Below are 24276 nucleotides of genomic sequence, written 5' to 3'. Positions count from 1 at the left end.
CTAACTAATAGGATCTATATTTAACTCATAACCTTAACACTTGAGAGTTGAGAATTACCAAGATATGTCAGGACTAGTAATATCATATCGGATTAGCATAATCTAATCGAGTGATATAGAACAAATTCTTATGTGCCACGTGTCTACTCAAAAACACCCTATAACATTATAGAGGGGTATTTCAGTCATCTCGTGAAATCGCCGAATGCAACGAACTCTCCATCTTAATCGTGCCACGTGTCTACTCAAGTCCCGCCAAAACCTTCCCCTGCTTTGCGTCTCCATCACTTCGCATTCCTGGGAAACAGAACAGAGACTTTAAAAACCAACCAATTAACCAAGCAAACAAACCATCGATGGAAAACAAGCTTCTCCTCTCTCTCCTTACGCTATCTTCCTCTCTCCCCTCCAAAACCCTTATCGACGCCGCCGAAATCCTCTCCGATTCCGACTGCCTCTCAATGGCTCTCACTCAACAACTCGTCTCTGATTCCTTGACCCTGCAATCTTTCTCTCTCACTGTCTTCTCTCCAACTGACACTATCTTTGTTGGATCGGGCCAGCCATCTCTCTCTCTTCTCCAATTCCACTTCTCTCCCTTCACTCTCTCTCCACTCCCTCAAATCTCTCTCTCCTGGTACCAAGATCCCCACTCTTCTTCACAACCACTCGCTGACCGTCACTTCGTCGCCATCCGATGGTGATCAGGTTTCGCTAAATGGTGTCAAGATTAATGGATCTCCTATATATGATGACGGGTCTTTGATAATCTTTGGTATTGATAACTTTTTCAATCCGGATTTTGAGAATTTAGGGTCAGTTCGAGTTGAAAGAAAGCACAGATTTGGAAGAAAGCACAGATTTGGGAGAAAGATAAAATTAATATTATTGATAGATTTTCTCACACTTCGTTACTTAGTCTAAAGATCCCCTTTAAATGCATCATATACAATCCCTAATTACACGGAGAATCATCAATCACTACCTAACATTGGGAAGACTTTAATCATCAATCACTACCTAACACTACCTATAATTAAGGAGCTGATTATAATACAAAGTCAACAATTAACAACAAAGTCAACAATTAACACTCCCCCTCAAGTTGGTGCATGGATGTCATACATACCCAACTTGCACAAGAATCGATGAAAGACACGCTTATTCACAGCCTTCGTTAGAATGTCTGCTACCTGATTTTCTGTTCGAATATGCGGCACCTTTATAACTTCACTTTCGATCTTCTCCTTGATGAAGAATCGATCAACTTCTACATGTTTTGTTCTATCATGTTGGACTGGATTATGTGCAATATCTCGAGCAGCTTGATTATCACAAAACAAATGCATTGGTTGACCATTACTATAACCCAAATCTTGTAACAAAAACTGAATCCATAATAGTTCGCAAATGCCTAGTGCCATTCCACGGTATTCTGCCTCAGCACTAGACCTAGCAACTACATGTTGCTTCTTGCTCCTCCATGTGACTAGGTTGCCGCCAACAAATGTAAAATAACCAGACGTGGATCTTCTATCATCTATTGATCCTGCCCAGTCAGCATCGGTATATCCCTCGACATTGAGATGGTCATTTCTTGTGAACAAAATACCTTTTCCAGGACTCCCCTTTAAATACCTTAGTATTCTCATGACCGCGTTCATGTGTTGTTCTCCAGGATTGTGCATAAATTGACTCACCACTCCAAGCGCATGTGCCAAGTCAGGTCGTGTATGTGCCAAATACATTAACCTGCCTACTAACCGTTGATACCTCCTTTTATCCACGGATATTTGGTTTGAACTCATCCCAAGTTTCAGTCCCTCCTCTAATGGTGTATCGGCTGGTTGACAAGCGGTCATCCCTGTTTCTTTCAATAAATCAAGGATATATTTTCTTTGGCACAGAAAGATCCCAGAATTATTCTTGGATACCTCAATCCCCAAAAAATATTTTAGGGAACCAAGGTTCTTCATCTCAAACTCTTTGAACAAATATTGCTGAAGTGCTACCCGTTCCCTTGCATTGTTTCCTGTGACTATCATATCGTCAACATACACGATAAGAATTGTTATTTTACCTTCTTTCTTCTTAATAAACAAAGTATGATCTGCATTACTTTGTTTGTAGCCAAAACGTCGCATTGCTTGAGTCAGTCTGCCAAACCATGCTCTAGGTGACTGTTTGAGCCCATAGAGTGATTTCTGCAATCTGCATACCTTCTTCTTATGCGTGCCAAGTAGACTATATCCTGGTGGAAGGTCCATATAAACTTCTTCTTGTAGCTCTCCATGTAAAAATGCGTTCTTTACATCAAATTGATGCAAAGACCAATCGAGGTTTGCTGCCAGGGATAATAGTACCCGAATAGTATTGATCTTTGCTACTGGTGCAAAAGTGTCTGAATAATCAATGCCATATTTTTGTGTATATCCTTTCGCTACTAGTCGTGCCTTGTATCGATCAATAGATCCATCTGCCAGATACTTTATAGTAAAAACCCATCTGCATCCCACCGGCTTCTTTCCAGGTGGCAGGTCAACTATTCTCCATGTAGCATTCCTTTTTAATGAGCTCAACTCTTCATCCATTGCTGCTCGCCATTTGGAATCAGCCATAGCTTCCTGCATACTGTTAGGAATCGATACATGGGATAACTGACAAATGAATGACTTATTTGATTCCGACAACCGGTTAGTAGACACATAATTGCTCAAAGGATATCTTACAGTACATTTAGGATCAGGTTCATAGACAAGTTTTGGAATACCTCGGTTCACTCGCGGTGGGAGACGTGAGAGTGGACGAACTTCCATTGCCGGAGACGATTGGTTATGTGGCATCAAACTTGGCGCAGAAACCATATCAGTACCTGTCTCATTTTTTTCATCCATTACCTGCTCAGTCAATAGCTGATTAGTTATGACAATCTGCTCAGTTGTGGGAGGCAAAGTGAGCTGCTCATCTACAGTAGCTTCAATCACCTTTTCACAACCACTAGCTGCCACCTTTTCACCACCACCACTCACTTTTGTGTCGCCACTAACTGCCACCTTTTCACCACCACTAGCTGCCACTTTTTCACCACTACCACTCACTTTTGTGTCACCACTAATTGGTATGACACTGTATTGTAGGGTAACCATTTTATGAAATTTCTGGAACATAGAACACACGTCACTTTTATTTTTCATAAGAGTAACCCATGTCATGCGTGTACAGTCATCAATAAAAGTAACAAACCAACGAGCTCTGTTTAAAGTAGGAATTTTGGACGGGCCCCAAACATCAGAGTGAACCATCATAAAAGGAACTGAGCTTTTATTCTGACAAGGAGAAAATGGAACTCGATGGCTATGTGCCAATTCACAAACTTCACACTGAAAAGAAGAAACATCAACTTTTGAGAACAATTTAGGAAATAGTCTCCGCAAATAACCAAACGAAGCATGTCCTAAGCGACGATGCCATAACCAAATATCAGAAATATTTTTAGAATTTTGTTGAGAACCATCCATCATAAGGGCTCGAGTCAGGTGACCAGTGCTTTCCGATGTAAGGTCCAGGTAATATAGCTTCCCGCGCCTAGTGCCATAACCAATCGTTCTCCGGGTCTGGATATCCTTAAAAACACATAAGTTTGGCCCAAAAATAACAATACATTGTAAAGTAGCAGTTATTTGAGCAATAGAAAGGAGATTATAATCAAGAGATGGAACGACAAGTACAGTATCTAGATGAAGGTCATTTGTTAAATGGACAGTACCTTCCCCAATTATGGGAACAATACTACCATCTGCAGTAGTCACGTCACTTTGTGAGGATATATGTAAAGTTTTAAGGAGGTTGGAATCATAAGTCATATGAGCCGTAGCCCCAGAGTCAATTATCCATGCATTATTCAAAACAGAATGATTGGTTGATATGACCTTACCTTCATGATGTGTAGCGGTAGCTAATGCAGTAGCTTGGTCCAACACTATGTCTGGTTCCTCATGGGAGTCAGTAGAAGCTTTTGTTACTGCAATAGATGCCCGTTGCTTGTTGTATCGTGAATCCCTTGTCTTGTCCCATCCTTCCGGATAACCAATTAGCTCATAACACTTTTGTTTAGAGTGTCCTGGACGCCCACAATGAGCACATTTGTTCCGTGAGAATCGATCTCCAATTGGCCGATTTCGTGAGGGATTATTTCGGGCAAGCATAGCCCCAATGTTCTCCCCCTCACCCTTCATGGCTTCCTTTCGATCAAACTCGCGTCTAACGTAAGTATAAGATGCCTGGAGATCAAGTGGAGGTTCCTTTCGAAGGATTTCACCACGAACTTGCTCAAACTCATCATCAAGACCACCCAAGAAGATATAAACCCGTTGTCTCTCCTTGAAATCTTGATATATTTTGATATCCTTGGCACAACTCATAACCACCCTACTATGGTGGTCCAACTCTTGAAATATCTCAAACAACTCACCAAAATAAACAGAGATTTGTCTCCCGTTCTGACGTATACGGGCAGCTCTTTGGTTCAAAGTATAAACTCGTACCTCATTCTTGTCATCCACGAATGAAGTTTTTACAGCTTGCCATATGGCCGCTGCAGTCGGCAAGCGGATATGGCGCTTCATCAGCTCAGGCTTCATGACAGAGAGAAGCCAACTTTTAACTCGTTGATCCTCAGAGAACCAATCATCATACTTTGGATCATCTTCGGAGGGAGCCGTAAGCGTACCTCGAAGATATCCCATTTTCTTTCTCCCTGCAATATGCATCTCAACAAGTGGTGCCCATAAATCATAGTTGTCTTCATTCAACACGATACCGATTTGGAAATTGGAATTGTCAGAGTTGCTTCCTGAACCAACAACAACCAGAGGTGCAGCGGCAGGTTTGTCAGTCATCGTGAAGAACCTGGCTCCGATACCAAGTTGAAAGAAAGCACAGATTTGGAAGAAAGCACAGATTTGGGAGAAAGATAAAATTAATATTATTGATAGATTTTCTCACACTTCGTTACTTAGTCTAAAGATCCCCTTTAAATGCATCATATACAATCCCTAATTACACGGAGAATCATCAATCACTACCTAACATTGGGAAGACTTTAATCATCAATCACTACCTAACACTACCTATAATTAAGGAGCTGATTATAATACAAAGTCAACAATTAACAACAAAGTCAACAATTAACAGTTCGGAATCCTAATGGCAGTGTTGAATGTGCGGCGTCGGTGAATAGTAAATTGGGATTGGAGGATGCTGTTGCGGCTTTGAGGTCGAGAGGCTACAATTATATGGCTTCGTTTCCTGATTCGCAGTTGATGGTTCTTGAGGGCCGGACTTTTTTGACTGTGTTTGCTCCTGTTGACGAACTGACCATGATCGGTATATCAGTAATAACAGCTATTGCCCCTCAATCTTTATGAACCACCATATTGTCCCAAGCAAGATTTCATGGAATGATTTGAGTAACTTTGGCGATGGTACTGTTTTGGAGACTTACTTGGAGGGATTTGAGATAAGCGTTGTGAAATCTGGTGATGTTTTGATGCTGAATGAAGTTCCCATTACTTTTCCAGACATTTATAAAAATGAGTGGCTTGTTGCTCATGGTCTTGGTGGGATTCTAGATGCACCAGAGAAACCATAAAAAGCTTCAAGATTTCCATTTGAGAATGGAAGCAGCAAGAAAGAGAATGACTTGGACCAAGTACAATATTGAGGCTCAAAACATTCTGAAAGCTTCTTGTAGTTTGGTAAAATCATCACACTCTGGTGATGTATTCTATTTTTACTTGAGAATAAAAAGTTTCTCAGCTTTGCGACATCCATTTGCTTACAAATTACAGCACACTATTGCGAACTTGCGAACCAAAAGAGCAGGCAGCCGGAACCTTGCAAATATAGAGCACTTTACAAAATGATACAAAATCCTGTATTTATATCAACCAATTGCTTATAAGAGTCTTCTACAGACTACCAAAGCAAATGTCAAGAAGACATAAGCACCACACAATATACTCAAAAGATAGTATCCGCTACACCTTCAGGATATGCACACAAACTACTTTTTTCTTTTCTTTTCTTTTCTTTTTTGAGTAGTATGAACGCTCTGCGCTTCAACTGCAGAGACTAGAGCAGCCAAGCCGCCGTGGAGCTCCTGGTTGCCAATGTTTGCCATGATTAGAAACCTCTCTCCATGGAATACCATTACCATGCCACCCCTAACTAAAGAGGGAAGCGCTAGGCCTCAGGCGCTTATTTTATCAACAAAATAGTGTAATACTTTCATGATGAAGTTCCCAGGACTTATCCAATGGTGCATACCTTATAGTCGGTTTGAAAGTCTCTAAGGGTCAATAGCTATAAAAAAAAACGTACACAGGAATCGAATGGAGGATTAATCACAAGAGTCAATAAAACACAAAGGCACACAATATGGACAAAAAAAAAATTCACATTGAAGGAACAAGCAGACCTTGTACACATAATTAGGTCTCTGGCCTCTCCAGATCTGTTATATCTACATATGGGTTCCCCAACCCTTCCATTGAACAAATAAATTGAATGCAATGTGAAATATACAAAATAAGACAACATACCAAATAGTACAGCTACTAATTGTTGAGTGAGGAAAAGCATAAATGACATCCACCAACTAGTAGACAAATAGGTTACCAATAGACTACATCAATTCACCAAGTATTGATAAATCATCAAAATGCTATCTTTTCATGATGGCATGAACTACCAGCGATCAGATTATGGAAACTGAGAAGAAGAATGACATGGTTTGAAAGAAACTGCAGAGAAAGATGACAAGATCAACAAATTAATTATCTTCAGGGCAACTGTCAAACGTCCAAATCCAATAAACAAATATAAGAGGCACTTATACTGAAGTAAAGAGCATGACCCAGTTCATTCCATTCTCCTGAAATTTATGGAATCAGATTGATATATTCTAGTTAAAATTGGACCAAAGTTGAACTGAAAAATCATGACAACCAAGATACATATGTATGATGTAACTGATCATTCAGCTGCCAACAGAAACCTACTTTCCCTTTCTGAATTCTGCCTCAAGACAGGTAACATCAAAACTTGAGTAAGCCCTTCCCAAAACTAATCCCTCCCCTATTACAGCAATAAATTGTTCTCCTTTAAGGAGGAGAAATCACCAAACGTATCTTAGATCCTAAACCAGGTAACAATGTCAAATATCCTCCCAATCAATGGAGGGATAAAAGAACTACCTCTACTTCTCTAATTATTCTTGATGGTGATCCTCTTTATGCTTGATGGTGATCCCCAGCTCCCCAGCAACAATCACTGTAGAAGCCATGTCGAGAAACATGCCGTGCTCCACCACCCCAGCAAGCCTCAAAATCTTATCACTGGCAATCTTCAAATCCCCAATGTCCTTCTTGAAATACAAATCCACAATGAAGTTCCCATTATCCGTTACAAAAGGCTGGGCACTGCTCTCCTTCTCTGTCCTCAGCTTGGCCACACAACCGGCGTACTCAAACAGGTTCTGGAGCCTCTTCGCTGAGAACTTCCAACAAAACGGCACCACCTCTACGGGCATGGCAAGCCCACTTTCCCCAATAAAGCGCACCCACTTGGAGTCGTCAACGATAACAATGAATCTCTTGCAAGCACTCTCAACCATTTTCTCGCGTAACAATGAGCCACCCCGTCCCTTGACGAGATTGAGGCTCGGGTCCACCTCATCAGCGCCGTCGATAGCAAGATCAATGGTGGGGTGAGTGTCAAGATCGGAGAGTGGAATTCCTAACGATACCGCTTGCTCGTGGGTCTTCTTCGATGTGGGTATGCCAACAATATTCTTAAGCTTACCTTGTCGCAACAATTCCCCAATTCGATCGACGGCGTGCTTGGCCGTGGAACCCGTACCCAATCCAAGAACCATCCCGGATTCGACGTACTCAACAGCCTTGTAGGCGGCGATTTTCTTCAAATCGTCTTGGGTTAGAATAACAGGGGAAGGCGAAAGAGGCGGAGACAGGGAAGGTAAACCCACCTCCATTGCCGGCTTCTCCGTAGCAAATAATTGGGGATATGGGATTGCCATCTCCGTTCGTCAAAAAGAGTAAAACTTTATTGTAAATCAAAGATGAAGAAGTAACAAATCAAAATAAACCAACAGAAGAAATCAGTTGGGTTATCGAAAGCTAAGAGGGACTAGGATGAGATGGTTCATTGGCGAAGAGATGTATATAGAGAGGGAAGGAAAGGTTATCCAGGATTGTTCGGTGGTGGAAGGGGATAGGGTTTGTGTATTTATGTAAAGGAATGGTTGTAGTGGGTTACAATATCTTCCCTTCATACATTGTAGGATTCAATCACGAATGCAATTCAAAGATTTATTATTCAATTCCTCTCTTAATTTCTTTGTACTTATTTATTTTTTTCCACACAAAAATGCTTTGATTTCTAGTTAGTTTATATGAACAGAATCATTAGTGTTGTTTTATTTTATGGAGAAGGCATGGAAGTTGCTTTGATGATTACGATTATCCGCATATTCGCAATCAGTGGATCTCATTTCAGTCTTTTTCTTTTTTTTTTTCCCTCACAATCTTCCCTAGATTTTCCAATGATGTGGGCATATCTATATATTATACGTATTTTGTATTACATCTTACAAGTATGTTCATTGTTTTTTTCTTTTGTCCCAATAAACAAGCAAGTTACTTCCCGTTTAGATGACGACAGGTAAATATGTAAGTTGATTGGCTCATATTAGGTCAAATATGGTGGGGGCGTTATGCATATTTTGGTCCCATTCTCAATGGTTGACAGTGGACGGATTTTCTTTTTCCAAAAAGTGGACGTTGGATTTAAGTTTAGAGACCAAAATCGTATTTTACATTGTTCTAGAATTTGGACCTGGGTGAGTTAACACGTGGGTTTACTTGATATGGAAGAAAGTCTATCTTTATTCAAAAGAAACTATTGAGTTGGATCTCTCCATATCTTATAAGTCATATAATTTCTTCCTGCCTTTTCAATGTGAAACCTTTGTGTGTAGGTTCTAACAAACATCACTACACATAGAAAGATAGATTGAAAGTTCAAAATTATTCATATGCTCATAAAGATTTTGGATCTATTTTATTTGTAAATAAACATTTCATGTATGTATGTATGTATATCGAAAATTAAATATACAATAAGATAAAATTCTATGTTTGAAAACTTGCTTAACATAAGAGCAATATATCATAGATAGTCATTACAAACTATAAAGATATGAAACTTTTTTTTGGTTTCTCAAGGTATCTCAAGGCAAACTCATGATTAATCCTCTAAGGTATGGTCGGGCGCCAAAGACGATGACCTCTCTCAAAAAGATTTTCTGCATTCACAATGACTCAAACCGAAGAACTTGCTTAAGCGATCAAAACTCCTTACCATTCAAACCAACCTTCGTTGACATAAAGGTATGAAACTTTGATGGTATGTTTGGTTGAACCTTTGACTCGGGAATGGGAATGGGAATGCTCATTCAGTCATTCCTAGGAGCACAAGACCCCTTTGACCGTATAAGACGTGGCACAATTTACATGCCAAAAAAGAGAAGCCCCACCCCCACTCAAGATTTACAAAGGACGACATGATCACTTGTATGAGAATAAAAGAAAAGAAAAAACTAACGGTAATTATGGGTCGTATCAAATAAGCCAACAACTTGGACTCCTCGTCTTTTCTTCGCACTTGCATACATATCCAAAACAATCTCAGCAAATCAAACCACGCGTTATAAGTATGCGGATTTTATTTATTGACGGCATAACTAATTGAATTGGTCTGGGCCGCCTGGCTGTTTCATGAAAGAAAGAAAAAAACAAACATGAGTTACACATGATGAATTAACAAAGCTAGCAATAATTCTAAACGTGTGTGTGTGTGAATTGTGATGGTTCTGTCTACGTTACCTGAGACATGCAAAAACCTTAAGCCTTGCATCGCGTGGTAGATGCCAGGCATTGCAAGCGGACAAGACGCGTGCGAATTTGCTTACAAGCAAACACTACTTCTCCATTAAATACAGGACCGCGTATTTACAAAGCGTTCAGGCACTTCTAGCCCTTGTAGGCGTGGAGTTCGTTGGAAGTGGGCCTGGCCCCGTTTGTCACTTAAGGCTCTGTCCTGAACTTCTAGCCCTCGTAGGCCTGGAGGTCGTCGAAAGTGGGCTTCGCCCGTTTGTCACTTAAGGCTCTGTCAGGACCTCGAGAGAAACGGGAAAAAAACATTTACCAACCTATCTAAATATATGGATATCTATCACTGAACTTTTTGGCCCAAAATTGCAATCGAGGAGAAAGGCCCAAGGGACAACATATCCATGGTTTTAGGAGTCTTTAGTCTTTTGGGCTTATGGTTCCTTTTTGCAAAAAAAAGAAGTCTATATAAATCGAAAAGCGGTCAAGAGTCGTAAACATAAAATGGAACACCAAACTACCAAAGGAGGCTTAAGGGATAGTACGATACTGTCAGGAGAGGGGAATTTGCCTTCTTCGTAAGCGTCTAAGATAGATCAGGGCGTATGTGATTATCCCACTTTTAATCTCAATCGTTGATCAAATCTTACGGCTGAGATTTTGAAGCTTGCTCGTAAACCCTAAATTTAAAATTTACGGGCGTGCGTATCATCAGAGAACATATAAATGTGAACTATTGCGCAGGTCGTTTATCGAATGCTCACTCAACAGATAATAACAACATATTATTATATGGGGAAACAAACAAAAAAGCGCAAATGAGGAGTGTTACATTAGGTTGAGAGTAACGGGCAAGCAACGATGCTAGCTCGGTGTACACAGAACGCCCTATCTCCTATCGAGGCTGTTGAAGTGGACAGAAAAGAAAAAAAAGGAAGCAGAATAACGTAAGCAAGAGAGCAAATAATAACTGAGAAGACAAGACATGTATATATAGATTAATATATATCGATGTAGTAGTTTTGTTATTAATTGCGAGATTCCTCTACATCCTAGTTTTATCATTTCAGTGCTACATTGAGTAGAAAAGTAAGAAGAGACACTACAACTCTACAAGTCATCCCTGAATCATCAATAACTCGGACTCCCGGCCAAAGGGAAGCTAGCTTTTAACTGTAGTTGATTGAGAAGAAACTAGAGTCTAGAGAGAGTTTCGGTTGGGTTGGAATTCCACTATTGGAAATTGGAACTAGCAGGCAGCCCTAGTTACTGTACAAGATTCGTATAGTTAATTTCAGGAACATACCGACACTGTTATTACATGTGTGTTCCTACTTCCCAGAGATCATCCTAAATCTGCCTGGGATTCGTTGTTGGCTAGTTAGCTAGCTCTTTCGTTTGTTTATATAAACCAACCACTTTCGTCTTCCTTTCCTCAAACTTTCCCATTCCATGCTTGCTTGCTGGCCATTAGTCTCTCGTATATGTGCCACTTTTAATTTAGGAATAATATTGTCGATGAATCCCATGTTGTTTATTACATCTCATGCAAGCTTTAATTTTGCTGCCATTCCTACAACAAACGACGCTGCCCCTGTAAGCCTGATCGATCCGACCAAAAATTAAGTGAACAACAATTGCATGATGATTTTTACGTAAAATATGGAGGATAGTGGAAAAAGAATGAAGGAGCTCTCTTCAGTCCAATCTGAGCCAATCCAACGCTGATTACGTAGCTGCTGACTCGTTGGTTCAAGAGCTCACCATCATTTCATCAACAGTAATTTTAATTTGGGTGCATCTAAATACACAATTTTTTTACTAAATGCACACAGATGAGACAGATGATTGAATTTTTTGTCAGTCATGATTTGACCTGACTGAAAACAGTCAGTCATACAGTAACTTTTGTGGGTAAAAACACTAAGACCAATTTTTCTTACCGGGCCCCACTTCATAGATCGATGATCTGACCGTTTTGTTGATTTTGGTGTCTATGGTGGTGTTTAAAATGTAGGGCCATGTTCAGTGGGGCCGAGAAGTATGTGATTTTGACACGTGGGGGATCGTGGTCTATCTGGAGATTCGATAATTGAGAATAATTGTGATGGAGCCTAACGTGAGCTGATGAGGGACAAGGGCATCAGCCTGCGCACTCGCTCTACTAATTAATTGGACTATCCAAATCAAGTTTTCTGTTTTCTTTTTTATTTTTAGGTTTTGTAAAATTTGGTACATTATAACCCATAACTTAATATTTAATTATTTAGGGATGATAGAATAATTTGAGAATGGAATTTTCAATTAATGCAGTTGTAGTTAGTTATATTAGAGATGAGTGCCAGTGGAATTACCAGGTATGAGTGCGCAGTCGTATATGGACAACTTGATGCATACATGTAACATATTAGTTTACAAATTAAGTTCACGAACGCGTAATCCCACGGTTCAAATAAACCATAGCAAATGTGACCCCCACACACTATTGGCATCACATGCCCCCACTATAGCATATGTACGTGTATTTTGCAACTCTTGTTTTTTTTTCCACAGCTTAATAGGGGGTTATCCGATGCCTATAATTATGTCTCAATGGACAACGAGTGACCCCAATGTTAGCCATTATAGACTTGGATTCCCTTACAAAATGACCCATTCTATACTCAAAATAATCATCCCCTTGTAAGGAGGTGACAATATTAGTCCAACATACGTACGTTTCAATTCGTTACAACTAGGGAGACACGGTTGCTCATCCTTCTACAGTACTCCACCACTCCCTACACAAAGGAGTTTCAGATCGAATAACGTTACGCATGAACATATTTATGTTCGTTAGTTTCCGTCAATATTGCATCCTTACATTGGGTCTGTACAAGATGTATTACTTGATGAAAATTACGACTTTCTGGCGATAGCTGTTTGTCTTGGTTTAGGCGAACATGTATGGGATACTGTCCGTCGTGACTTGATAGGTGAGTTGGGCACATTCTGACATGAATATGTTGCAATGTATAGCATAACTTGATGCATACATGCATCATACTCGTTTTAGGTTTCCTCCTGAAACCATTATGATAGAAGATTAGTAATGTAATATGTGAGTTTTTTAAATAATTGATTGTCGATTCAATTATAGGTCGGTTATGAATATATATATATATATATATATATATATATATATATATATATATATATATATATATATATATATATATTACTACATGCATTCCCACATGTGAACATTGTATAACTAAAGTCAAATTAACAATACATGTTTTTCCTAGTGATAGACTTTTTTTTTCATGTTAGACGTAGTAGTCACGTTGATCATATGCAATTTGCATCAAATTATAGTAACAAATATAGCATTGTAGAGGCTAATTAATTTCCATATTTTCATTAAGGTGGCTAGGTTTAATTTATTTATTTTTTTGGTATTATACACCTGAATGGTTGGTTGGAAACGGTGCGCATTAATGAGGAGAGTAGAGGAGACAGGTGGGGCCCATAAAATGATTATCATTCTTTCTTTTTCTCTTTCTTCCCTTCATACACCCATACATAGACATGACACACCAAATGTCTTTTTCTCTCAACAGTCTTGCCATTTGTGTGCATTTAGTAAAAAAGTGTGTGTATTTAGCAATTACCTTTTAATTTTTAAGCGCAATATCGAGCTGTGGGTGTGTTTTTGATCCAATGATGCAGGAGCTGCTCTCAGTTATGGTTGTCACGTCTTGGACTGAAGGGAGCTCCTTCCAACTCTATCTTGCATCAATCCCCTGCCCTTTCTGTCTCAAGTCTTCGCTTACTATATATATATTCAATACATATACATATACATATACATATATACATACATACATATATATATATATATATATATTGTGTGTGTGTGTGTGTGATATATATTTTTTGTTTATGTTGACTTTCACTAATATTTGTTGACTTCATGCAGCTGGTTGCCTTTACTTGCTATATAGCATGGCATGATCGATCTGTAACACTGTAAGAGCTCAAGAACTATCAAGATATCAAGCACACAGTTGTCACAAAAACCATGGGGCAGGTCATGCTTAAAATAATTGTACACTTACATATATATATATATATATATATCTTATAATTAATAATATATATGGAGCTAATTAATGAAGTAAATTGGATCGAAATTAGGATTGTGGGAGTTTTTATACATATATATTTATAGTTCGCTAGCACTGCAAGCTAGTCTGCAAGGTTTGTTTCTTATATGTGTTTGTTTCAATTTTTTATGTGAGCCATTGCGCTACTATTTTATACTTTATAGTCCTTTTCTTTTGGTATATGTACACCATAATTCCATTAAAAAATATGGCAACCTTGATGATTTATCATTTATATATCTGACAGCATATTCTTCCCGGGTCGGGCTTAGCAATTATGTGAACCCATTTTGTTTATTGGGCCTAAGCATTCCCGGCCCAAAATCCAAGGCCCACATAGGACCTTAAAATTCGAAACTCAAACACTAACCAAACAATTAAGAGAAGAAAATCAAATATATATTATACTAATATGATCCTGTTGTATCTAAGATTCCAGTAGTATTTACAAACAACATATAATAACACTTTTTAACCCAGAATTACTTTGTTCAACATGTCCATCAAACAGCTGGACAAGTTTTAAATTCGAGTTGGTAACTTGGTCTGTTCCACACTGACTGACATGTATGCAATTAAGGACCGTCATGTATCAAATAATTAAGCGAGATTCTTAGCTACATCAACAAAATGGAGAAACAGCATAGCCATAGAAGTTGGAACACTCAAGGTGATCAAGGCCAGCATCCCAAGAGCCAAGCTAGGCCTGGTTTCCATCAACTGTAATTGCAAAGACCCCATTAATTCACAAATCATTGAATCATAGCTTGTAAAGTAACGCTTCTCCCAATCAAACCACTCCGAAGGAGGCTCGTAGTTCCTCTCCACCATCTTCATCTCATGAATTCTTTTGCGAAGAACAATCATGTTCTCGTCCACCAGCTTGCCATTGTGATAGTTCTTGTCATGTGCTTCTGATGATCTTCTTGATGCCACAATTCTAGTCCCGGAAGAACAGCCCTTTCTCGGATAATCGAAGACCATTTTCGAGGAATTTGATAATGGAAAAGATGAGATTATTGAGGGAGATAGTGAGATGATTGGATTCATTGTTGAGTTCTGGGTTTTGTAAATTTGTGATGAATGAATTGGTTTGGATTAGATAAAAGGAAATGGGAGTACTGTGTTATATTTATAGGCTTTGGATTGAATGATTAATGGAACAAAGAAAGGGAAAACCGCGTGTCTATTAATGGACAGCTCTGCGTTTTCGACGCGTACGGATACGTTTCTTATCAGGTTGGATTTGGTATTATCACATCAAGATGGTGACAATTTGGGATGGCCCATTCAAAGGCTATAGCTACATATGATCAAGTTTGTCAACATCCGACGGCTATGAATTAGTGTTAAATATCTTTATGAGAAGTTGCAAGCAGGTAGTTTTTCCTGAGATGTGGCAACTTGTTTGACTTTAATTGGGGCGGCTGTTTTTTTAATTTATGTACAACGTATCTTAACTATAACTGTCCCTTTCGTCAAGGCTTTACTTTTCGGCTAAGTGATCCGATTCTATATTGGGTCTCTAGAAAGGCCAGAGATTAGAGTGATTAAATTAAATATATGACATAGGAAGACAATGAGTTGGTTCCACTTAACATGTCTACTGCTACTTTGTTTTTAATGTTAAGGCCAGCTCAATCTTCATAACAAGTAATGACCAACACCACAAAATCTGGGTGCTATGCTTGTTATTTTCACATAATGGAAGTTGTATGGAATGCGACCCCTGCACAAAAAGAGAACTGATTCAAGAATTCCATTCACCTTCTCCGATGTTCTGCGAAGGTTTCTGGGTTTTGAGACCTGAAAACTGAAGCCATAGCTTCCTGGATACACACTTGTCATTAGAAATAAACTTTCACGCATGAAACTCACAGGAAATTACAGACATTTTCGCAAAATTAGATTCAGGAGTATCAAGCGTAGATGTTAGGAAAATAACCACAATATGGGAAGCATCCAAGGAACTCCCATTTATTAGTGGGCTAAAAAATTATCTTCGCTGTAGAAAATGATAGAAAACTTGTACAAATTTTATTAATCTTTGATATCAATAAGATCAAGACCAAGAACAAAATAAGAAGGAAACATCAAAAGGAGATGGGAGTTGGAGAATTAACATTTCATTCATGTTGCAACCTGCAAATGAGGAAGACTTCAGGAATATTATTGAACATCTACTGAATGTCAACACCCGGGGATCCGCTATCAAATTCCTTAAGAAAAGGAGTTTATGTGGAGCAGCATTCTAAATTTAGACATTTAAGTACACAGAAATAAACTCTGTGGATGTTGACAAGTTTCATAAAACCAGCTCAATTGCCCAAAAAGGCACGAGGCCACTCTTAATTGCAAGACATCCTCTTTACTTAGCACCTGTAGGAGACAAATCAATAAATAGAGGCACATCTTATAACAATATCATTAATGCCTAAATCACTACAAACCTTCTAGTATAAATGGTCGGACTTGGTCAAAGGGAGGTGACTCAAGTTGCTGGTTTGATTCGACTTCATTAGATGGAGGTCGTTCAACTTGTTCAAATTGTTCAAATTGGTCGGAATCTGAAGGCTCAATCTGTACCACCAGAGGGGGTTCTGCCGGAGGAGGTTGCTCAAGCCGTTGGTATTTGGGCTTGTTTTTCTCCATGAGAAGGTAAGTGGTGCAATACCAGAAGCACATTATTTTACTTTGTGCTATCACTGTATCCCTAATTCGACTCCCTCCAAAAGAGAGCCGTTCAAGTGCCTGCATGGTCAAAAAGAAAGGAAAAAATGTCAACATAGAACACAAGCTTTGTCATCTATCTAATCAATACATTCAACTTAATCAAATATTACTTTGAAATTTCACACAGGATGCTATATATGATTCTCACAGTAACTTAAATCAGAACCCTATTACAAATATACTCCCACCTTTGAATAGAATGAATGAAAATAAATGATGCAGATATACTGGATTAACTTGATTGGTATATTTTCATATGCCCAGTCTCCCTTGGAAGCCCCCGTTTAGAATTGACGTTGTATGGGGGCAAAAGATATGCATTCAGTCTGGGGATTGGTGCCTAAATTAGAGTAGAAAGGGTATTTAATTGAAGCATATTTCCATTATCTTAAAGAATTTTGATTATGCTATGATCACAGTGCCATATGCACGGCTGTGAGCTATATATACACACAAACAACTATGGCATTCAATCTCACTTCAAAGTTCAAACTGAAGGATGATGACTTCCGTAATTCCGTTTTAATTTTTTGAGGACATTATCTAGCTACTAGGTGCTCTAGGAAAGCCAGTCATGATGTGAATTCTTTAATCATGTGACAAACCGGCTCAACAGCTTTAACATGCAGTCCCAAATTTATTTTCTGCACAGCAAAGAATTTATCTTGCTGGTTTGTTTCAGATTGAATTTATATTTTCATTATTGTTGCACATTCTGTCTTAGAGTTTTCCTATTTCCCAACTGTTTTGACACATTCTTATATAGCATATAATTAAACATGAGAAGATTTGTAAGCTTATCTATTTGGGATCTTTGTTTTGCTATTGCAGAGGTCATTACCTTGCTTTACCAAGTCAATGCTGAAGTTCTAGGTTTTTTTTTTTTTTTTTTTTTTTTTTTCTTTCTAAAAAAGCTTTTTCAGTTTTTCCATAGAAGCTTATCAATTACATATTAAGGGACCTTGTTCATTAAATTGGTAAAGGATGTGGCTGAAGGTTCACTGGTTTACCTTAATCCACTTTCTTACCAATGGATGTGTTCAAAGTTTTTTGGCTTATAATGCTTGCTTGTTAACTTTTAGATTAAACTTCTTTAACGACCGTATACTAATGTTAGATACTCAACCAGTGTATAAAACATTTTAGTGCTTAGCAGTTAGCACCTGATCTATAGTCTTTTTATGCACTTATACTATTTCCAGGTACTATAACATTTGTAAAAGTCGGAAAGAGCACTCATTCCTACATAGAATACGCCCCCAAATGATGAGGCTTTTCCCTAATTGCTGACAGAACAACAGAACTTCGTTTTAAGTGCAAGTCAAAAGCAAGGGGTAATGACGAGCCTTACCTGTTCCCCAGTTTGAATATCATATGAATTTTGATGATCAAACTGCAAACCTTCAAACTCATTGATGCAAAGCCCTTGAAAAGCCCTGAAGTATGTGAAGATTTATGAAAATCACGAGTCAGAGATAATAACACTATATGGCGATCACCTCGACAAGAAGAAAGGAATCATACTTTTCATATAAACAGGAAATAATTGACTTACCATCTTATTAAAGAAAAACGAGGAATCCATCTGAAGATAATAGGTGTATTTTCTGTATTGACATAGTAGCCACCAAACACAATGAAAACTGTCATAAGTGGAGGCCCGACGGCCAATGCAGCTTCAGTTGTTGGAACCATTGCCCCCACAGTTAGACCCATTGCAGATGCAGCAAATGATTCCACAGTCACAATCCCACAAAACTTTCCAAATCTTGGAAAATAAATTCTGGTTAGTGACTATTGTATGCTGTGATTATGGACAAGTTACAGACCTACCATTCAGTACCTGTGCCTCACAGGATAAGTCACGTTGAAATTCAGCAATTTCAAAATTTTCTATTGTTCGAAACTTCAAGCCATATTTTTCCACAAATATTTTTAACGAAAGTATTCAAAAAGCCAGTTCTTTCTCTTCCACCTAATACTTACTTGGTTGGCCTTTAATTTTTCTATTGGCAATTACCCCCACCCCACCTACTGTTCTTTTCCTCAAAACACTTCCACAGTTCCATTTCTATTCTGTTATACAGATACACCTGTATTAACCAGATAATAACTTTAGATAACTTTATTTATTGTCCACCCCCCCGACAAAGCTTGCAAGACATTTCAAAACAGAAAAACTGTATAAACATCAATGTCAGACACGAAAAAACGGCAGATTAGTAAACATACCTGGAGAACAAAGGATGAAGATTAGCCATTGGGTACAGTATGGCACCAAACATTAATGGGAACACTGCTCCAACAGGGGTTTCAGCTATCAATTTAGAAAGCAAATAGGGTCCTAATGCATAAGAACCCTTAGCCCGCTCTCTATCAACGATGGCACGTTCCTTGGGAAACACACCTATAGTCTTCACAAGGCCTGCCATAGCCGTGTTTATTGCAGCCACCTGAGACATCAAATTTTCATATACAGGTTCAGGGATAGTTGGAAAGACATGTTTTCATTCCAATACCAAAAGTGTACTGCCATAATCATAAACCCAATCTACTTTTCGAATTTTCTTTGTAAAAACTCAGAAGTACAAGTTTCAAGCAAGTATTTTACTATCTAGCTAGCATCACAAATATATGAGGTTTGTTTACACGACGAGGGGGAACAAAACATCAGCCATGCCAAGGCAAAAATTAGGGGGAAAAGTATCCAAAACTATATTACTTTGTTGAATCATTCGTCAAAAACAACAACGATAAGCTATTTGTGCAGGCTTTGCAGAGATATATATGTTCTCAGACCATATGTATGTTAACAGAAATTCTCCTATGTGAACCAAAAGTGTGAGCCAACTTTGTGAACCTACTTTTCAACCATAGATGTGACGGGTCCCACAAAAATTTTGTGGTCCCCACTTTTGTTTTGATTTATTACAACCATTGGATTTGAATTTCACAAAGTTGGTTCATACTTTTGGTTCACATAGGAGAATTTATGTGTATGTTAAATGGATCTTTACTACAATTCAGATGTTGTATTAAGTACCGGCACAAACAAATTAACCAAATGAATTTTCACCTATTATTGAATATTGATAACGAATTTGTATGCTAAATGTATTAACTGTGAGTGTATTCCATTCTCCAGAGGAAAAGGCCTAATCTCTGCACGCCTCGAAACTCACCTATCCAAAAGACAACTAGTGCAAATGCCTAATCCAAACAGTTGAATTTCCGAAGTTGTAAATCTTTCCAGCGGTATTTAGCACATGCACTTCGTAAGAAAGTGCAAGTTTGCTCTGAAATGGCTTTTTAACTATCAAGAACTTATTCTAAATCATAGAGCATAAGACGTATCAGTATATAATTTAAATGGAGCACTTTCGGATGTTTGAAGCATATTACAGAAGCGTGAAGCTTTCATAAGTGGAAACAGTAACGGCCTTGTCGGTAGGCATTTAATGGGGATGGATCCTAAGATTAAGTTCCTTGGGTCAAGACGAGTCACATGAGAATGTAGGAGTGAATACGAAAGTCGAAGAACCTGCGAAACTTGTACACCACATAAACTATCGCTGATTTTCTGATTATTGACATTAGAAAGAAAAATAAAGAAAAACAAGAAAGCAAAGAAACAATGACCAAACAGTTCCAGAAGAACAATTCAGAACTACCCACAAGAATTTCAATTCAAAATTTTATTAATGCAATTCCAACTTCCATATAGTCGATTGACCGACCTTTGGGTAGAAACAGTGTAGCATTTTATGAAATATTACCTGTTTTCTGCAATGCATGTCTGCAGCAAATTAATGTACAGCAAGCAGGGATTTCATGGATATATAGCCATAACATACCTGAAGTAATCCCATTCTATCTTGTATTGATGTCTGAGATCTTCCCATTCTCCAGAAAACCGACCCAAAGATTATAGCAGATGCAATGGACATTCTTGCCCGAACTTTGTTTGTTGGCCCATCACGAGAAGCCTAGAGATTCATCGCAAGATGTAAGCCAGAAAAAAAATGATAACAATATAAATAAAAGCTACACAACTCCTCTAAACAATGCTCTAGTATTGGAGGCCGGGTTGCAGAAGGACAAGATGTACACAGCCTTACTTGCATAGAGAAGAGGCTATTTCCAGGAATTAAACCCACAACCAAGGTTAACCTTTAAATGATAGAGGTATTTAATGAAATTCCTAGAATGGACTACAATGCCAAATGATTTCTTTAAGTTTCTTAGACGCACTTCATTTTTTGACGAATAATATTGATACTTGGACGCACTTCATACCAAAGCCTTATTTGAATTATCTACGCTGGTCACAAGGAATCTTCTTCTAGTTTGCATTCAGTCATTCAAGCCTTTTTTTAAGGTGTCCATTTGACTCGTTAGGAAGTCAGAGGAAAAATAGACAACCTAAGGTTACAGGTATGAAAAAATTCAAACAATACAACACCACTGTTATCCAATTTTTGCCCAATCATTTTCAAGGAGACACAAAATCTGGCTTAGCAAATCATCCTAGAGTATCTCCTGGGAATGCCGAACAAAATAAGAAATAAATAGACCTATTGATAGATAAATGCAGAAAGGCCAACCTGCATCCATGCACGTTTAAGAAGTAGCCAGAATTGCCTCCACCAACCCCCTTTCCCCTTTAAAATTTTATCCTTGCTGAATTTCATGCCATCCTTAAAACCACCACTTCTGGTTAGTGGAGATGAATAAAGAATTGCAGATGAGAGGTGTGCAAAAGACTCGACAAGGCCATCTATTCTTTTTTGAGAAGAGTAGGCACTTTCAGAAGAACTGTAGTCAATGGATATGAGATCAGCCAAAAATTCAGCAGGATTCACGTGATCTGGGCATTGGTACCTGTTTAATTATTCATCATTGAGAAGTCGTTTATAAATCAAGGCACAAATATTGCCTCTACTCATTCAATTAAAAACAACTGACCATATATGCACCATATACGAATTAGCACGTTTTAAATATGTTTAAAAATGCAAACAAGCTTTTACCAGGAGATTGAAGGATTCAACATCATACATGAATACATTATATACAGTATAAGAGCAAAACATTATGTTTATGCAAGAAACTATTGGTATGAAACTACAAGATGAGTGCTTAAAAGAAAATAAAACAGCAGCACGGTTAAGGTAAACAAGATTAGCTAACAACCCAAATTTTGAGAAGTATTTTAGTGGTTCATCTCCTGCAGGACCAGCATAAACAAGTGCACCCTCTGTTAGCAACACAATGTCGTCAAATTTCACATAGACTGATCCTCTAGGTTGGTGTATAGCACAAATTACAGTATGTCCATCCTGCGCCAATTGTTGAAGAGTTTCCATCACTTTCTCAGCCTGGAAAGCATCAAGCCCTGAAAGCACCACAAGTGATTTGTCAAAGATTGAAAAACCCATCATATTTCATTTTCATTAAAGTAAGTTTTTAGACAAATTATTTCCAGAAGAAATTCTCCCTTCAAATCAAGTACGCCCACCCCCTTAAATTCAAATATCATTACTACTGAAATACTGTTTCCGATAACAACATAGTAAACTGCTAAAACATACATTGTATTAACACAATGATGATAATAATTCTGTCATATCACCTTCAAATTCAGCCTATAAGTGATCCTATCAGATAGGTAAGGATCATTACACAACCTGAAAGAAAATGAATTTGTTTGGGAGAACATGAGCAGCTCATAGATCACCCTCATGTTCTTGTCGTAAACAGCGTCTACAGATCTTGCGAACCAAGACATAGAGGTGGAGAACTTTACAAATTACTGGAAATCAGAGCCAATGGTTTCACTTCGTCATGATTAAACTATTTCCAACATTTATCTTTGATGATGAGGTCTTGTAATGTTAGTCTATTTAACATTCTATCTAATGCAAAGTGGCCAAACAAGAGGACTGATAAGGGCATATCAAGCACACTTACCAGTTGTGGGCTCATCAGCAAATATGACAGATGGGCTTGCAATAAGTTCACAAGCCAAGGATAGACGTTTCTTTTCACCACCACTGATTCCACGAACTTTTGCATCACCAACATTGGAATTAGCACAGCTAACCTTTGAGAAAAGAGAATAAGAACATCCAGCAAGTGGATATCCAAATCAGAACATATATAAAAAAAATGGGAGGATTCCATATGAAGTAAGCTAATATGGCAATTGCCATAAATTGCAAGAGAGGTCTGCCTTACCAAGCCCAGTTTGAACAATAAATTATTCACGTAATCATCTCTCTCTTCCGCGGACAATATTTCTGGAAGTTGAAGCTCAGCAGCAAGAGACAGTGTCTCGCGCACCGTCAGCTGTGAGAAGAACAGATCCTCCTGTCTCACATAAGCGAACCTACAATGACGAAAGATCAGAATTTACAATCATGCTTCTATAAATCTCATAGATAATCTTCTAATTTATGTCCCAATGATACTTACTTGGAAGATTTGTTTGAAAACGGCTTCCCATTGATTTCCAAATAGCCTGATAAATGAAAACTCGGGGATGCCATTAGCTGACCTGCCAGTACATTGAGCAGTGTTGTCTTTCCTGACCCTGATGGCCCCATAATTGCCAGCAATCTCCCGGGCTTCGCCTCCCCAGTCACATTTTTTAGCAGAAACCTTACCTAAAATTCAATGCGTTTGAATTTACACTTAACTTCACTCTGAAGCATATAAGAACATTATATTTCATGTCAAACACGAACTTTTTGGTGCAAACTCGATAAATTTCATATATACGTTATCATAACCTAACTCCTTTATAAGAATTTAATTACAACTTTTAATAATAACCAGAGAAGGAAGAACACAACACATTAAGCTGAACTGCTGATAAACTCAAAAGAGCGAACTCTTTACGATTTAAACTCGCTTTTTTTTTTTTTTTTCCTTTCAAAATTATCTAAAGCAACCAAAGCTAAAAAGGAAACAGGAGAAAGTGAACTAACCAATTTAGAGGATTTGTTAGAGAGGGAACATGTGATGTTCCTCCATCGGATGGTCACCGGACGAATTTTTCCGGAACTAGGAGCTTCGCTGGCGTCACCATCTTCGGAGATTTGGTCCATCATGTCCTCTTCGACGTCCTCGTTCTCCGGCAGCATCGCGGGGCCGGGACCTGCAAACAAGCGAACCAACAAGGCTGCTGCTATGGCCGCCAGAATCTGTCCCACGCCGTTCCCGCCAAATTTAGCTACCCGGCCCACCATTTTCCCTCCAAGACGAACCATCTTCTTCTTCTTGAACTACCTATCTCAGTTGAAGCATAAGCTAAGCGCGGAGCGAACGTTGGCTTGATATGGTTTTGGATGAAACGATATCGTTTCGGGATTACAAATTTACCTCTGTAGCGGAATGGTTGCTGGGATTCGATGCGGACGATC

General features: G+C 38.5%; 3 protein-coding genes and 1 pseudogene across 3 annotated transcripts; 1 reads left to right on the top strand and 3 right to left on the bottom strand.

The window, feature by feature from the left end:
• Positions 1-143: 143 nt before the first annotated feature.
• On the top strand, positions 144-5827 carry LOC120001894 (annotated as a pseudogene).
• Positions 5828-6898: 1071 nt separating this feature from the next.
• Positions 6899-8405, bottom strand: LOC120001895 (probable ribose-5-phosphate isomerase 2). Its single transcript, XM_038850409.1, has one exon. The coding sequence runs from the start codon at positions 8096-8098 to the stop codon at positions 7271-7273; it is 828 nt and encodes a 275-aa protein (XP_038706337.1). The 5' UTR covers positions 8099-8405; the 3' UTR covers positions 6899-7270.
• Positions 8406-14491: 6086 nt separating this feature from the next.
• Positions 14492-15246, bottom strand: LOC120002311. Its single transcript, XM_038851022.1, has one exon. The coding sequence runs from the start codon at positions 15167-15169 to the stop codon at positions 14720-14722; it is 450 nt and encodes a 149-aa protein (XP_038706950.1). The 5' UTR covers positions 15170-15246; the 3' UTR covers positions 14492-14719.
• An 888-nt stretch (positions 15247-16134) lies between these two features.
• Positions 16135-24209, bottom strand: LOC120002310 (ABC transporter G family member 7). Its single transcript, XM_038851021.1, has 12 exons — positions 23842-24209; positions 23327-23517; positions 23090-23240; positions 22823-22955; positions 22046-22247; positions 21457-21733; positions 20707-20838; positions 19085-19305; positions 18408-18620; positions 18204-18288; positions 16570-16870; positions 16135-16498 (listed from the first exon to the last, which is right to left on the bottom strand). The coding sequence occupies exons 1-12, from the start codon at positions 24121-24123 to the stop codon at positions 16488-16490; spliced, it is 2199 nt and encodes a 732-aa protein (XP_038706949.1). The 5' UTR covers positions 24124-24209; the 3' UTR covers positions 16135-16487.
• Positions 24210-24276: the final 67 nt, after the last annotated feature.

The sequence above is a fragment of the Tripterygium wilfordii genome, chromosome 7, assembly GCF_013401445.1.
Source record: "Tripterygium wilfordii isolate XIE 37 chromosome 7, ASM1340144v1, whole genome shotgun sequence".
NCBI lineage: Eukaryota > Viridiplantae > Streptophyta > Magnoliopsida > Celastrales > Celastraceae > Tripterygium > Tripterygium wilfordii.
The sequence above is the reverse complement of the archived record's forward strand: the minus strand, read 5'-3'. Positions and strand labels throughout refer to the sequence as shown.

Bases quoted from the DNA above. Each gene is read 5' to 3' on its own strand.
- LOC120001895 (XM_038850409.1), bottom strand. From the start codon at position 8,098: ATGGCAATCCCATATCCCCAATTATTTGCTACGGAGAAGCCGGCAATG.
- LOC120002311 (XM_038851022.1), bottom strand. From the start codon at position 15,169: ATGAATCCAATCATCTCACTATCTCCCTCAATAATCTCATCTTTTCCA.
- LOC120002310 (XM_038851021.1), bottom strand. From the start codon at position 24,123: ATGGTTCGTCTTGGAGGGAAAATGGTGGGCCGGGTAGCTAAATTTGGC. The intron at 22,248-22,822 runs GTAAGTGTGCTT...TGGTGCTTTCAG, and splicing joins TGCTGATGAGCCCACAACTG to GGCTTGATGCTTTCCAGGCT. The intron at 19,306-20,706 runs GTATGTTATGGC...TTGATGTCTCAG, and splicing joins ATAGAATGGGATTACTTCAG to GTGGCTGCAATAAACACGGC.